At 33.4% G+C, this 18,277-nt stretch overlaps 1 protein-coding gene across 1 annotated transcript in view; it reads right to left on the bottom strand.

Moving 5' to 3' along the window:
- LOC149790379 (uncharacterized) overlaps positions 1-18,277 on the bottom strand; it is a 202,385-nt gene that overhangs the window by 89,105 nt on the left and 95,003 nt on the right. The window contains exons 17-23 of the mRNA XM_089972427.1: positions 16,243-16,416; positions 15,122-15,317; positions 10,120-10,377; positions 8,160-8,380; positions 6,541-6,646; positions 3,622-3,738; positions 1,003-1,138 (exon numbers count right to left, since the gene is read on the bottom strand). Coding sequence (XP_089828553.1) covers positions 1,003-1,138; positions 3,622-3,738; positions 6,541-6,646; positions 8,160-8,380; positions 10,120-10,377; positions 15,122-15,317; positions 16,243-16,416 — 1,208 coding nt within the window. The remainder of the gene's footprint in view (positions 1-1,002; positions 1,139-3,621; positions 3,739-6,540; positions 6,647-8,159; positions 8,381-10,119; positions 10,378-15,121; positions 15,318-16,242; positions 16,417-18,277) is intronic.

Here is an 18,277-nt window from a genome sequence, read left to right as displayed (position 1 = left end):
AAAGCAACACAGACCCAGTCTAATGCCCTAGTCACGTCCATTGTCTCTGAATATCATTCTCTTATAACCAATCAAGGCAGGAATTTCCTTTTTGGAATGGTGACCAGTAACAGAAAAAAACAATGGATTACCACTATTAAAAAGTACATATCAGTCCCCAGCTTCTAATATAGAGGTGATAAACTTGTCTTAATGTTGTGCCATGACAATTAAAATACATTCCAGCTCCAATTTCTGAAGTAGACATAATGAACTTGTCTTAATGTCATGCCCTGATCATTAAAATACCTACCAGACTCCAACTTCTAAAGCAGACATGATGAACTTGTCTTACTATCATGCCATGATCATTATAATACCTACCAGGCCATGACTTCTGAAGTAGACATGATGAACTTGTCTTAATGTCATGCCATGACCATTAAAATACCTACCAGATTCCAACTTCTAAAGTAGACATGATGAACTTGTCTTAATGTCATGCCATGACCATTAAAATACCTACCAAACTCCAACTTCTGAAGTAGACATGATGAACTTGTCTTACTATCATGCCATGACCATTAAAATACATTCTAGCTCCAACTTCTAAAGTAGACATGATGAACTTGTCTAAATGTCATGCCATGACCATTAAAATACCTACCAGGCCATGACTTCTGAAGTAGGCATGATGAACTTGTCTTAAAATCATGCTATGAACATTAAAATACATACTGAGGATCCAACTTCTAAAGTAGGCATGATGAACTTGTCTTAATGTCATGCCATGACCATTAAAATACCGACCAGACTCCAACTTCTGAAGTAGACATGATGAACTTGTCTTAATGTCATGCCATGACCATTAAAATACTTACCAGGCCATGACTTCTGAAGTAGGCATGATGAACTTGTCTTAATGTCATACCCTGATCATTAAAATACCTGCCAGACCATGACTTTTGAAGAGGACATGATGAACTTGTCTTAATGTCATGCCCTAATCATTAAAATACATACCAGGCTCCGACTTCTGAAGTAGAAGTGATAAACTTGCCACCCACAGTAATAGGCAGATTTGTTTTTCCTGGAACTGTGACATCAATTTTTACACCTTTAGATGTCACTGTCATTGTTCTGTTGACAAAATCAGTTGCTGAAAGACAAGATAAAGTCACAGGAGATTTAAATGAAAGTTAAAAGCATCCCAGCTAACTACAGTATCATGTCATGTCACATCGTGTCATGATTATCTTTGAGGTAAATAAAGCAATCATGGAAAGCTGAATTGCAGCCACTTAAAAAAGTATAATGCATATACAATGGTGACTTTTAACTTTGCTTTCTCATCCTGTCTGGAATGGAAAGGAAATCCATTTACTGAAATTAATTTTCTATTCTTAATAGTGTTAAAGGAAGGAAACTACAACTTTCACAGCTTGTCCAGAATGAAATGGAAAATGCATTTATTAAGTTGGATTTTTCATTCATGACAGCACTAAAGGGAGGTAACTACAGCTTTCACAGATTGTCCAGAAAGAAATGGAAACAGCAAATGCATAAAATGCAAAAACAAAATTAAATTTAAAATAATACAAGAGTGCAACTCCAATAAGCATTAATAAGCAGCTGTCAAGTACTTGTCAGCAAGATTTATTTCTTATTTTGATTCAAATAAGAATTCCTCAGTTACAGCTGGCAATGATATTATCACATCAATGGTGGTTGTTTTTACGTCTGCCTTGACAATACTAATGTAGTGACATGCAACGAGTACAAAGCCGTCATCAGTACAAGGAATTTTATTGTAGATTACCATACAAAATTGTTTATGACCATGGACATTTATAAGTAGCTTGGAAATAACTGGCTTTCAAATTTATTCCGCATTTAAACTCACCATTTTTTAAAATGCATGCACCATTGTGTTAACTCTGCATTTTTTGCATTCATTCTGCATTATGTTTGCATTCATTTGGTATTCCATTTTTGTTCCCTGATAGTTGCATAGGACATGTGCAATGAACACTTGCCGATGAACGGTGCTTGATGAAATCAAACACATTGTAAAAATAGTTTGTGAAATTGCATTATGGATAAAGTAGGAAATAAATCATGAAATCTGCACCCTATTTTGATTTCTTTATTATTTAAGATGTAAATTTATATCCAAGGCATTACATGCATTGTTTTCTTTAAATTTATATCTAAGAGACCACATGCAGATTCATTACTCTGATTACAATACAATTATACTGCATTTGTATTTGGTTATATTTACTGATATCAGGGCTGATTAGGAAAATGGATACAATTTATCTTTTTTATTCATTTTATAATCTACTTCTGATTCATTCCCTGAGGAGCTAACAAACATCTTTAAAAATTTTTTTTCTTTTTAGTACCTTCAGAACATAATTAAAATGATCATGAATAAAACTGAATTGGGGAATATTTGGATGATGCTGATACAAATCTGTTGTATACAACTGCAAGATGCCAGCTTTTTCACTTTGAACTGATCACATGCATGATAATCCATTAATGCATGCAGGACAGTTTGCTATTTTAAAAAATAAAAAAATAAAAGAGGTTTCTGATTGATCAGAAAATAAGACAGCCAGAACAAGTGACAAGCAGAAATTATGACTGCTGTGACTCCACTTTCATCTAACAAAGGCTGCCAATCAATCAAACAATGGCACTAGAAATCTTCAAATGATGTATAACAAGATTGGTACTTCCTAGTAACTCCCTTCATTTGATACAATGCTACTACAAGGAATGTGTTTATATGCCTAAATACTAAAGATTTATTTTTACCCATTTTACTGTCCAAAAACTTTCTGTTTAAAACACAAATTTAATATAATTATATATATTGTCTATTCCAAAGCCTGATACAGATGTTTTCATTGTTAAATAACCTTGACCTTGTGTGTGGGTCAGAAGGAAGGTAGGGTACATGGATACTGATCGGTAAAAATTTCTGATTCTACAGCACAAATATGATTACTACCCCTCCCAGGGTTTGTGACTTATGATGACACAGAAAACCTTTCACCAAAACTTTACCCATTGTGACAACAAAGGCAGTGGTGTCAGATTAATATAAGTAAGTTTTACCCATGTAAAGCAGGAACTTACCCTGGCATAGTATTTAGCATGGCACACTCACAGCATAAAGGGTGCAGGTTTCTATCCTGCCAACATACCACCTTGGGTCAGCTACCATGGTGTGTCCTTGGGCATGGCACTTTACTCCAATTGCCTCAGCTCAAAATAACCAACTTGTGTTGCTGTGCCATACAAACCAAAATACCAAACCAAACCACTCATGCAAAAAGCAGGCAAGATGAACAAATTGGCTAAACCATTATTCCAAAGAATTATATACTAACTGAAAAGCCTACTCTTCAACATAATTTGTAATTACTTCAGAATTAAATAACATAAAGGAAGATTCCAAATATCTGCGTTATAGTAGTCCATACCTTAGACAGTGGCATAGTAAGTGTGATCAGAGAAGAAAACTGTGACAGACAAATGGAAGGACTACATCATTGCATGATATGTTCCACCTTAAGGCAGATGTAAGAAAATAAGGAAGATTTGAAACATTTGCATACAAGTCCATACCTCTTACTGTGGCATAGTAAGTGTGACCACTGATCAACTGGAGATCATGAAATGTAGCATGATTAGTTATTCCAACATTCCTGAAATCTATGACATCAACTGCACCATATGAGGAACCTGAAATCAGGATTTAAAATTCACCTCTTAAGTATAAGAAACATTTTTATTTCAATGAGTTGACCAAATTAGGCTTAATTCAAAGGTGATTACGTCTAGTGTATGCATTCTTTCTTTGTGAATCAAGTTTATTTGGTCATTACTTTATACCAATTGTTTAATCACTCTGTAGCCACAGAGCACATCACCAAAGAGGTTTTTCAAAGTTCATCTCCTGGACTTATCAAACACCCCATAACTGAATATTCGCCCCAGGGTCTGTGCTATAGACACTACATCAGTTCCTCACACCTTGTGATTTTTAACTATGCTGGGTAGTGGTGTCAGCACATCATCCCTTTAGAACTAAATATGTGAAGCCTAGGCCAAAATTAAGAAGAAATAGACAAGCAACCACAAGTAACTTTTACTATCACATCAAGTCATTTTTGGGAACCTGATCAAAACAAAACTTTATCATATGATTTTATCAGAAAATGAGCACTAATTAAATGCTACATATTTTTTAGGTAGCAAGTTACCTTGTCAATTAATTATTTTTTAAAAGAAAAGAACAGAGTGGAGTAAAATATTATTTTCAATGAAATTCTCTTTTATAGCCTTATGAAAGAATAAATGATTAATATGAATAACGAAATAAAAAAAATTATTTTAAAAAATAGTTTGAGAGGAAACCACTTAATCATGAAAGGGTAAGACTAACACTAAACAAACCATAAATCCATTACTGAAAAATGACACAATTTCTAGTACTTTCAATAATTATACATATCAAAGACTTCTTTTTGCCACAAATTGTTAGATCTCCTCTGAATGTTTTTATGTTACCATTCACAAACATATGGCCACCATGTTAATATTCAAGAAAAATGTCCAACAAGAGTTATTAGAATGTCAGTATATAAAAGATCCAAGAGATCCTCCAATGGCCATGTTGACATGATGAACAAATGAGCTCAAATGTCCATTTTTTCATGACTTGATAAACAAATGATCTCAAATTGCCATGTTTGCAAGATATGATAAACAAATGAGCTCAAATGACCACATTTGCAAGACATGATAAACAAATGAACTCAAATGGCCATGTTTGCAGGACATGATAAACAAATGAGCAAATGATCACATTTGCAAGAGATGATAAACAAATGAGCTCAAATGACCACATTTGCAAGACATGATAAACAAATGAGCTCAAATGGCCATGTTTGCAAGACATGATAAATAAATAAGCTCAGATGGCCAAAAATGAGGATTATAGTCAGATTGCTTGGATCAAAGATGCATTATGTATTGAAGTCAACACAAATTGCTAATCTTGAATGACGAAGAAATATCCATTTGTTAATGCAATGGCAAAATTAATGCCCAGCACAAAATCAAATAACTGTACAGTAGAACCATGAATGCGTCAGAACTGGCAGCTTCTGTTCACATATAGATTTTAGTATATTGATATCAACACAAACAACACAAATTTGGTAGTAACAATAAACTGTGGGCCCAAGACTTTACATTTTTTTTACAGAGGTGGCTTGTTAATGAAAATGGGTAGGACTGTACTACTACTACTAACTATTATTATTATTGTATAAAAGTCTATGAAATTTTTAAAAGTGGGAGTTTATTATGGACAGTTTACCAGCACTGTTGATGCATCTCCTGAACATTCTGTTACAATTTATTAGCCATCTGTTATTGCCATTCTGAAACAAAATACTTATTTTTTGAGGAAGGGAAGGTGTAGTGAAATAACTATTACTTGTGATGACTTTATACACCATTTTCTTGTGATAGAATGGGCAGCTAGCACATGTTACACAAAAGCTGTTATCTGTCTGGCAGGTCAAATGTCATAACAGAGACTGAGTTAATGCAAATTTTGCATTGCAGAAATAAAATAATAACTCTTGATGCAAAATGACTCTACCCGGTGTCCATCTGACATGACATATGGGAATGGGATGCAACAAAATGGCGTACTCGTACCAAGTCTGCCAATGCTTTATTCAACACAATTTTCCATGACCTGTGTGTTTTTGTGTGTGTGTGTGTGTGTGTGATTTTAATTTTTAGTTTAGCTTTAACAATTTTTTAGTCATATTGCTATGATGTCTGCATTGTGGCAGTTTATAGTGATGTCTAGCACTGATGCATCATGCCGAAGACATGTAGCATGATGTCCCACCCAGTCACATTATTCTGACACCAGTCCAACCAGTCCTACACTAACCTGTTAATGCTGAACGCCAAGCGAGGCAGCTGTTAGTACCATTTTTATAAGTCTTTGGTATGACTTGGCCAGGATTCAAACCCGCAACCTTCCACGTCTGAGGAGGATGCTCTTCACTAGGCCACCAGAGCGGTCATTCCATGACCTCTGTAGCTGTCTGTGTCAAACAAGGTGTGAATAATGTAACACCAATTTATTAAAAAGTTATGCACAATAAAACTGTATGCTAATTAGCCCCACACCCCCTGGCCCAATCAGAAGATCAACACTGATAAAGGTCCATCATATCTACCAGGCTTCACCTGTCACTGGCTGTGTCAGGTAGTTCACATGTGTCAGGTGGTTCAAATGTGTCAGGTAGTTCAAATGCTTAACGGACTGTCAGATTCTGATAAGGAGCAAACTTCTATGATGGCAGCTTTATTTAGACTCACCTGAACTTTTTTATTTAAATTTTTCTGGGCCATGAAGGGAGTCTGCACAAATCAACATTCTGGATATTCAGTGTACAGGTAATGAAAATTATATTGTATCATCCTATTTTGAGTAAAATGTATGTCATTTTGTACCTATTGCCACTTCATACTTCTGTACAGTTGTTGGATGAATGTTGATGCCATAGACTTCAAGGTCAATAAAAGACTCCCAGTGAACCATAAAATCAGACAAGGAGGCCTAGAAAAATTTCAAAAGGTGTAAATATCAGTTAATCAGTTATAGAAACTGCAATAAATTTGTCAACTCTAAATATGAAGAATTTGTTAATGAGTGTGCCTTGGAAAAAAGTGTCTCACATGTGTCTTTGTAACGATGTACTACTCTATATCTTGCCTGCATCTAAACAATGATGTACTCCCTTATATCTCACCTGTATCTCCAAAAAAGATGCACTACCTTATATCTCACCTGCATCTCCACAATAATTTACTCGTCCATCTCTCACCTGCAACTCTATGTACACACCCATATCTCACCTACATCACCACAATGATGTACTTCCCAGTATCTCATCTGCATTTCCACAATAATATACTCACCAATCTCTCACATGCATGTCCACAAATATGTACTCCCTCATATTTCAATGCATATCCAAAATGATGTACTCACCCATATCTCACTGGTATTGCCACAAAGATGTACACACCCATTAGTAGTCCAATCAGTCTTGGAAGAGTTATTCATTGAGAGGAATTTATTTAATTTAATGCTCTAACATTCATATAAGGACTACTTGGATAAAAGCTTTAAGGAATTACTGTGAATTCATTTAAAGACATTTTGATTTCTAGCTGTATTGAAATTATTGTGAATTCATATAAAGACAGTGTTTTCTTATGTCCTGTTGACACATCAGTACATTACTGACCATCTGAAATTCCTTTGGAACTCATTTGGATTACTAGATACCACTGGAATTGACAAAACATTTAGGATATTAGAATTACATTCATCATACTGTAGGTTATACTTAATTATTTCACTTTGTATTTTAGGGAGATAAATTAATATTTTTAACTATCAACTATTGTAAATATGACACTCATTAATTTTATTTTTTTAAAATATAACAAGTTATGGTCTTTAAACTATGTTCAGGTTTGGTATTCAAATTATGTCCCATATTACAATTATTTAAGAATATTTTTATATTATTCTAATTTATAGAATGACTGAAATAGTGGAAGTTATAAACTAATATCATAAATATAAATTTCCTAATACCTTTAAACAGCAGAGGCATTATGAAATAAATTTTAAATAAATTAAGATTAATTATTTATAGAATACATATTTATTTATATTAATGTAAGCATTATGCCGATCATAATTTTTATTATATGAGTTCTGATTCAATATTATATCAAGGTATAATATATTAAAAATAAAAATAATGAATTAAATATAATAAAAGGTATGAATAAAACTGATTATCTCTCTTTATTCATAAAGTTTAACACACAACTTTACATTTGCTGTTGCCACTGATATCACAAATGCCATCACCTCTAGAAAAGTGACCATTATGTCTCAACCTGCTTATAAAGGTGTGCCAAAAATGAATTATGTTTGAGATTACTCACATTATACAGGTGAGACAAAAATGAATTATCTTTAAGTATAAATCACCTTATATAGGTAAGAGAAAAATCACATCACCAAAGTTTCATGCAAAAACTCTTTGTACCTGGTACATTTGTGTGTCCTCAGTTCCAATCCATACTTTGCCTGGTGTTGGAGGAGTAAGATCAACAGTGACACCATCGCTACATGCACTGACAGCATTTAGATACTCTGTCCATCGTTCTTTATTTATTGCTGTTATATTGGCATGGATACAGATTACATAACGTCTCCCATCCACTAGGTAGTTGTTGTCATTCAAGTAGACACTAACATATTCTTTATCTGAGGTTGATAGAGAATTGATATTAAATAATGACAAGCAAGATTTGTACCTAAACGGCGCCATATTTCTGTCTTGTATCTCAAACAAATATGTTGTAAAAAGTTTTAAGATCAGTACATTGGATGAAGTCAAAAAGAGGAATGTTTTTCTGCTGGTTTGTATGACCTGCTGTGAATTTGTTTCATAATAAAAACAAAAATGTGCAATTTTTTTACATATTTTTTTATAGTTAACTCTAAAACACATTTGTCCATGTCTGTGTTTAACAAAATAACCCAAAATATGGCAAGAGGTAAAAGACGTACTTGCAATAAATCTTACATCATTTTTTATTGATATGAAAATTTAATTTAATTTAATTTGTTTGTTAGTTTTTAATGTTTATTTATTTTAATTTTATTATTTTCATAATGAAACATTGTTTCTAGTTGCTGACCTTGTTCCAAAATCAGTGACAAATTTGGTAAACATCTGTTTTCAAATTTTTTAAAATCCGTCTCAGAGTAAGAATCATCGAGTCAAGATCATACCTGGACTATGTGATATTTATCATGTGCGAATTGGTAACAAACTTCTATTTTTTTCCAGAAGAATGAACTGTTAAACCTCATCTGAGAATCTGTTTTGCATCTTAATTAGTCTTAAAACTGATGTTTTGGTAAAGGTTTGTCAGTAGGGTTTAAAACATTTGACATGTTAAGTTGTATTACGTTTTGTCCATTTTGAACTGAATTTTATTTTCTTCAAATTATTTAATTCAAGTGATTATTTTCCCTGGAAATACAAAAGTGCTCTGACAAAATTCTTGGACAAAGACATTCACTGAAATTTATACTGAATTAAAAACTGGAATAATATTTTATGTGATTCAACAAGAGACTGATGACACATCTGCACTTTGTAGGTTATTACAGGTATCATCGCCTTCCATCTTGAATATCATCAGGATTTTAACTGAGATTCACTTAAAACCTTTCATTGATAGGACTTGTGCTTAGATTTCTTGGATGATTTTTGGATTTAATTCACTATACCATACATTCTTTTTTCTCATTTTTCACTTTGCATTCTAGGGAAATAAATTATTTCTTAATTTTTACAAAGCTTGTTGTCTTCACTCTTTTCTGTTACTTATTTTAACAGCATAGACTCCTAACATTATCCAAAAAATTGATAAAAACATGTTGGGGGGGGGGAGGCTAGCAAATTTTATTATGTGTTTGGAAATAAATCACCACACTGGAGGTTTATTATAGTAAATTTTAATTTTTAAAAGTAACCACATAAATGTCTTGATTACTTGAGATATTTCCTCACAAGTGCAAAATTTCCAGTACTTAAAAAATATATATAATGTAAAGCAGTATATAATTCCAATAGCAATCATATGAAGGAATCACTAAAAAAGCAAAACGATTTTAAGCAAATTACACCACAAGCTCATACTTAGGAAATGGATTCAAACCAGAATTCTGAGAAATTTGATTACCTGGTATCATAATCCAGTATCAGTTTTGAACAGGTTTATAACTGGAAAATTATTGTTAACTTTTATTGATGATGATGCCCCTGCCACATCTGCTCCAAGAAAAATGCAACACATATCTCACTGCCAAATGCAGATATAACAAAGAATTTCTGCTTCATTTGATGACTTAGACTGATTTAGTATTGCAAGTCTTATATATAGAAAAATTCATGTTGTGAAATAAATGTAAAAAGTCACCAGACTCAGTACCTGTTCTTCCACATGCTATGGCATTTGGATGACCACAAGGGTTCTCTAAAATGATCTCTGTGCGGGCAAAATGGGTGACTTGCTCATCAACGTTCCACTCTATTATGGCCCAGTCATAAATTCTGTGTCGAAGGGTTGGCCAAACTGCTGACAGGATGTTCTTGTAAGGTGTGTAATCCTGGTCTTGTATAGTCCAGATCCCATTTTGTGGAATAAGATTGGTGTCAGCCTGTCCAAAACCATCCAACACAACCCCGCCTTAAATATTAAATCAAGAAGATAATAAATTGAAATGAGAAAATCGTCAGCACAATTAGCTTGTAATTCCTATAGGTTTCTTAGTTATGCATTCCCCTCCTTAACCCTCCAACCCTAAAACCCAGCTCAAAACTCCAGGGTGGATTGAAATTCTGGAACTATCTTTGTACTTACTCATAATCCACAATGATATCTCAATGTTTTAAAACCAGAAGAACAGTGTAGGAGTGGATACACTACACCATGTATACATAGACTGCTGAAATCAATGGTCCTCATGAATTGTTTTTGAAGCAATCAAGGAAACGTCATCAATCTCTTGTTCTTCTTTTCAAATTTGTAAAGCAGTGTTGATTTGTCCTTTTTCTGACCGGACATATTCTGAAGCTTAAAATGACCCATCTGATATATGAATTTTCATTCACAAGCTAAAACATAAAAGCACATTTTGCTCAACATCTGGTGCCATTTTCTTGAACAGTACAGACTGGTCCTCTGACTAGCTTTATTATCAATGTAATAAATCAGTTTCAAATTAACCCATCTGTTGTCTTGGAAATAGATCATATACAGCCGTTATAGTTTAATAGAAAATGAGGAAAGTTACTGTATGGACAAACTAACTCTTATGCTAACTTATGCAGCAGTTTTTCTATTTAGAATATTCTCAAATTTAAATGATCAGTAGAACTCAAGAGATCATAATGAAAATCACAAAAGCAACTTTTTATTATTTTATATTTTTTAAAAATTTTTATGAACTTGAGAAGCATAATACATATCCCGCCAAGCCTAAGACATAATTAGATGAAAAAAAAGCATAATGATTATGCCAAAAGTGCAATGGTTGGTATGTGTGGTACTCCAATAGCTGATTCATTTTATCTTATCATTAAATAGTTTTTAAAATATTTCAAGTTATTATTAGACCAAATGAAAATTATTATTTAAAAAACTGAACTTCATATTTTACAGTCATGGCTTTATGAATCCTGTAAAACAAAATAAAGTCCAAATCCTATCATTAAAAAAAGTTATAAAACTAGCAATGAATCTCAAGAAATAAATAATAGAATTAATGTTAACTATTGTTTTCAAATACTTTAACAGAAAACAAGAATGGTGCATAAGTGCATATCAAGTAGTTCTTTTCTAGCGTATGAATCTCAGAGTATTTAGTTTTTTGGTGTGATTCCCACCTGTCAAAATGCTTGTTACAATGGCTTGGTTAAAAATATTGTAATTATATACAACTTCCAAAAATGTAAATACCAACATTTTAACACTATTGACACCTACTAAAGTGAAATCTAAGTTGAGCTATCAGAAAATGCTGGTTAAACAAAATTTCTCACAAAAATACTGACTATGGGGGGGGGGGACTTTTTGTTTTCTTCTCTAAATTTAAGATTCAAATACAACACTGAAGCAAAATTACATAGTAGTCATATGCTTGCTTTGAATTACTTCCAAAGCTACATCCTTGTACTTTGAGAATTATGACATGTTTTATACCTGTATCAATAAAAGAATTTTTATTTTCACATATTTGTTCAAAACAAGTATTCACTTAAAATAGTTTTTCCATGCAAAAGATACAGCTAGAATTGTTGGAAATAACCAAGAGAAAGAATAACTAATAAATTTCAAATTACTGCTGTTTTAAAGGTTATATTTAAAAGATCTCAACGGGATTATAAAGGAGTAATTTCCCTTATTCTCTATTTCAGGCTATCTTTCCAATGGATTATAAAGGAGTAATTTCCCTTATTCTTTATTTAAGACTGTCTGTAGTGAGTTTTTCAAATGCTTTTATTGCTGGCCTAGATTCCATATATACAGTAGCCCCCTCTTATATGGCCACCCCTTCTGCACCAGGAAATTTGACTTCTAAGGGTAGCCTTTCCAGAGGACTTATTTTTTTTTGGAATTTTTTTGTGAGAAGTATCTGTAATCTGCATAGCAAGAGAGTTACATACTTCAAACATTTAATATCTTCATATAAAAGTAATTTTAATTATTACAAGGTTCTTCTCGTCTTACAAATAAACAGATTTCAAATGAACATCTAACAATAATAAGCATGTAGATGTAAGCATAAAATTTAAGTGGGTATAGTGTCATGCACATTGCAAAACCATTCAAAAACATAATTTAAATCATGTCCCTCCCCCACATCATCAAGTCAAATAGCTTTACTTTTTTAAAAGGCAATATTTTTCCATTCACACGATGATAAGTTTACATTTTCAAATGATTTATTCCTCTGTTGCTTATATACTGCGATTTAATTATGCAGCTATTTTGTAGAGTGGACAAAATGTGTTCTTTATCAACAAAGTGATACATGAACTGTAATGGGAATTTTTGGTCTTTGTCTGGTACCCTGTTTCATTCAAGGTTAATTATTCTGTGTGTTTTAATCCACAAAATCTATATTTAGCTTATGCTGACCATGCTATGATCATGACAATTACATATGATTGGAATCGTCAAACTCAACGTCTGTGTGAAGCCCAAAACTCTATCACAACATTGTTAAGCCCATTTCCTGTATGTGCTAACTTTTGTAGATAATGATATAATATTAATCTCAGTGTTACATGTACTTTAGTCAACACGTCTTTCAGTAGTGGAAACCTGACATCAGGAGACAGGTATCAGAAGAGATAATCTCATTACTTGCTTATCATATGAATTAATTACTTGTACTGGACCCACTTAAAACAAAATGTGGCCACTTGTGAGGGGAACATTTTACATTTGTGTACTACTAATATGCTGGTCACTGGTCATGTTAATGGGGTGGATATTCTTAAGGGTACTTTTGAACACAAACTTGCTGCCTTTTCTGGCCATAAAAAGCAAGTAATCGCTGATCATGGGACCATTCAAGACTTATAACAGACCTTATGAAATGTGCCAAAAATAATCTTTTCCAATTCCATTTACATCAGACGTGTCACCCCTTTATGACTTAGGGACCCACTATTTTCATTTTATGGGGTGGGGTGGGAGATGCAGTTGCTCTGTTGGTAGAGCATTGGATTTGTAATGTAAGGGTCATGGGTTAGATACCTTCCCAAGCCACAGCCCAGGCTGTCTGTCTTGGTGTGTCACTGGGAAAGGCACATCGCTTCCCCATCTTCTGCGTGATGTAGCCATTATTGTCATTAATGTGTAGTTAAAACCCCACCCAACAAGCAGCATTTGAACATCAATTTGTTTAAAGAAACAATGGCATTTTCTGTTACTGTGAAGAAGGCCAAGAGTTACATGGTGATAAATATGGCAGATGGTCTAAGTTACATATCTTGCTTTTACTTTTCTCCTTGTTAGTGATAAGTACACATCAGAACATAAGTAAAATCTGCATGTCTGTTAGATGACTAGAAAAAGTATCTTCTCTAAAAAAAATCAAACGTGTTCCCTGCAGTGTTAATTTTTTAGGACTACAAAAAAGTTGGAAATCTGGCAAAAATTGAGTTTGTAGTTGAACACAGGCCTTAGAATTTAGGAACATAACTAACCATTAAATTCACAGTTTCGTTATATCATGTGTACACATGTTGCAGCTGATATATAGTGGATATGGAATAACCACAACAGATACTCTTATAAACACTTTCATTTATTCCTAAATTGTGAACTAGTATTTTGGTCAAATTCTGATAAGTGGTTTTGACACTAAGTTAATGAAAGGTTTCTCAATATAGTAATGCCTGTCAAAGTTGAAGGCAGCATTGCATCATCTGCACAATGATGTAATGCTTTCTGTCAAATCTGGTGAAAGTCTGATATGCCATTATTATGAAGTTATTAAACTTTATCCTATTTTTAGTAATGGCAGTCTCATTTCATGACAGATCAGCAACATTTGATAGGCCTGAGTAACAGTGATCATGTTGATTGACAGATTGGAGTAAATTTTACACATGTCAATGGCATTAGTACCAGAATGTTTTTTCTCAAATTTGGTCAAACTCTGTCACATTTAATGACAGATTGGCATCAGCTGTGCTAAAGTAAAAATGCTTTATGCTATGATACTTTCATTCAAATTTGGTCAAATTCTGCTAAGCGTAAAATTTTAAAAAGTGATTTTAAATAATTCTTATTTTTTGTTTTTACAAATTGTAGCCATTTTACATCAAGAGCTGGCATCATCAGAACAAATCTAAAAAAAATCTTCTGGCCAGAATAGGTTCCTGCCCAATTATTGTTGAAACTAGTATAGTGAATCCTGAGAAGAAGCTGGCTGATGATGACAGACAATGGACTGACAGATGACAGATGACAGTTGACAGATGACAGATTCAGGACCATTCCATTAGCTCACTTAGCATTAAGACCAGTGGAGCCAAATAGAATTCCCAGTTCATTGTTGTTGTTGTGGGGCTTAATGCCATCATTTTTCAGCACACGATAGGCTATACATGGTGGCCAGTACTAATGGTGGAGGAAGAACCTGGGAACACCCCGGAAAGAACCACTGACCCACAAGAAGCTATTGGCAACCTTTCTCACATACCGTCATTGGCTGAATTTGAGACTCGAACCGATGCAGACAGAGGTGAGATGGTAGTGATCCATAATGGAGAGCGCTTTAGACCACTCGGCCACACAGGGCACCTTATTAATTCCCAGTTCATAATATTATTTTCACAAAAGATGGATTCAAAATCTATCCCCAGCCACCATATAAAAATTAACAGCTGTTATGCCCACTAAAATCTATACATACCTGCACTTGTCATTGGTTTCTGTGGAACTACATCAATGACAATTTTGGGTTTGATCCAATGTGGGTCAATTTGACTGCAATCTTTAATGTCCATAGAAACAGTACTCCACATGCCAACCTTGTTGTAACCACGGATTGACAGTTGACGACATTCAGAGAAATCCAGAGGTTTTGACAGATGAATGATGAAAGAGACCTAAAACGGACATAAATATATGAACACATTTTAGCAATTTAAGGACACATGTTGAACACTTCGTCTCACTTTTGAACATTGAGTTATACATACAGAGTTATACATACACAATAACACAGTATATAATTTATAATGATTACTTGTGAAATTTTGAATATTTACCTTTGAAAAAATGGATATACTTACATAACTAAGGATAAAAGCAATCCACATTCAGGAAAAAGAATAATTCAAAAAGTATGGGAAACCATACCCTATCACTAATCATTCCAAAGTATGGAAAATATACCCTATCGCTAATCTTTCCAAATTATGGAAAACATACCATGTCACTAATCATTCCAAAGTATGGAAAACAATTATAAGACCTTGTCTGATCTTCCATCAAATAAAATTGAAGCAAACACTTACCAAATGTGATATAATTATCACTCACAACAATGACCATGCAAAGTGTTGCTAACTTACCAAATGTGATATAATTATTGCTCACAACAATGCCACTGCAAAGTGTTGTATACCTACCAAATGTGATATAATTATCACTCAAAACAACGATAATGCAAGGCATTGATAACTTACCAAATGTGATATAATTATCAGTCACAACAATGACAATGCAAGGTGTTGCAAACTTACCAAATGTGCTATAATTATCACTCACAACAATGACATAATAGCAGCACACTTTTGTCGCAAGTTTACGATAAAATTATTAAGATAATATATGATGCATAGATTTTTATTTGTGACACAAAATATTCTTCTTATTTAACCATGTTGCTTTGTAATGATTTGACTGTAGGGTGACTACTGGGTGTTAAACACTTGACCTTTACAACGACGGATTCAAATAAAAATGTGTATAACTGTTACTATAAGAAGAGCTCATTCAACAGATAAAATAACCGTAACATAAACTTACATGAGTGTCATTCAAGGTATGAATTGTATTGTCTTGAATTCTCGCCCAAACTGATAGTATACTGGCTGCATTAGAGTTGTCTGTCAATGCCCATTCATAATGATCCATTGCATCTCTCGCCTCTTGTGCATTCTCTATATCTGGGTCATAGAACTTCTCCAGTATGACCATTATCTGTAAAAAACAATGAAGACTCTCCGTATGGATCACATTAAAAAATAAATAAATAAATAAATACACCATTTACATATTTTAAGCTGAAGACTAGGGTAAAGTAAAAGCAAATAAGCAGACTGGATTTGTGGAACTAGTTTAACTGCACTGTGAAGTCTTTTACCCACTTGCAATTCCATACATGTGACAGAAAAACAAGTCAGGTCAGGACAGATAAAGAAATTTCAAATCTGGTAAGGAGTTTTGACCCTTAATGACCTCAATTAAGGGAGGATTTTCACTGATCTTATTTTCAGTATGCAAATGGAAAAAAATTACAACTATTAATCAAGTTTATTATATCTAATATTAAAATAAGACATGCATCATCTCATCAAGTCTGTCTTTTCACAGTATCTTGTTACCATTCAGTCTTTATTTATACCACAAGCAATTTTAGCATTTCTTAGGAGATCACTGGATCCAGGTTTCTTCTGGAGTCAGCTTGAATTTTCCCCAGAATGGAAAATGTCCTTCCAGGATCTTCACTAGAATGTGGCATTATGTTAGTACAAATCTGCTGAGTGCACCAAGAAGCTTAAATTGTTTCTTGCCTAGGGGTTGTTGACTCATGCCTGCCAGATCTCCTCATGAATGATATGGTCTGGGTCTAGTGTTGTTTTAATATCAGTAACCAAGGAAACTTTATTAGCTTCACTGGTTTTGTTCCTTCCTTTGAATAAATTCTTTGAATTCCCTTACTTTTTGGTGGATATGTTTGGGTCATCTGCCTTCTTTAAAGACAGAGCTTCTCTAATGGATCGTAATATTCATGCATTCAGTCAGTCACAAAGCTGATGGAAACTGTTCATAGTTTACTTCATAGGTGCAGTATTCCCAAATTATCTGACTAAAACTAAACTGCCAACAAAAAAGCTTCAAAGAGAGATAATTCTATCTGCCTGAGAGGAGCTTTTCTGTTTATCTTTTGTACATAATTGTATTATATAAAGACAAAATTTTATATTTACATGGGAGAGGTACATGGGAATGTTAGCATCATTTCAACCTAAATGTAAAAACCTAAACTATAAATGTGATCCTTAGAGTGTGAAAAGTGAGTCAGTCAGGCCAACTTTTACAAATTGTTACAAGTACTTTTGTAAGGTTAACTACATTCACTTTTATGACTGAACATAAAACAATTTCCATGTGTGATATGCATTTCTGGTTTGACTGCATAACATATGACATCACCATATGGATAGCATCTTGAACATCTTTTCTAGTAAGTTTAATTTTGAATAGACAGCTTTTGATAGCTTAGAAATTGTTCAGTTCCATTTTGTTAAAAAGTAGGTCAACAAAGTAGACCTGAATTGTTTACATAGTAGATAAAATGTAGAAAAATCAAGTCACATTTCTGACAAAACATTAGGCTGAATCCATGTAAATAAGATCATAAATAAGAATCCTTTATAAGACTTTGTGCCAGATTGTTCTCTTGGCTGATTTTGGCTGTTTCATTGGGTTTCAAGAAATTAAAATTAGCAATTTCTGACAAACAGACAATGCATGATGGGCAATGGAAGATGGATAACATAGCTCATTTTACCTCATGCACTGGTACGAAAAGATAACATAAAAGTTAAATGTAGTAAATGGGAGAAAAATTAAGAAAATAATCTAGCTAACAAATGATAATCTTCATTTACAAGAAATACTTTGCTGTTAGCTAAATTTTTATCCTCTGGATAAAACAACATTCTTAAAATACTTTTATATCCAGAGCTACATACAGACCAGTTAGTGCAATCTCATTGTTTCACTCACATTTTCTTGAATAAAGATAAAAAAGAAAAGAAATATCTCTTTTCTCTCC

The sequence above is a fragment of the Sinohyriopsis cumingii genome, chromosome 10, assembly GCF_028554795.1.
Source record: "Sinohyriopsis cumingii isolate HCF-2022 chromosome 10, ASM2855479v2, whole genome shotgun sequence".
In the NCBI taxonomy this organism is placed as follows: domain Eukaryota; kingdom Metazoa; phylum Mollusca; class Bivalvia; order Unionida; family Unionidae; genus Sinohyriopsis; species Sinohyriopsis cumingii.
This window is presented reverse-complemented; position numbering and strand designations above follow the sequence as displayed.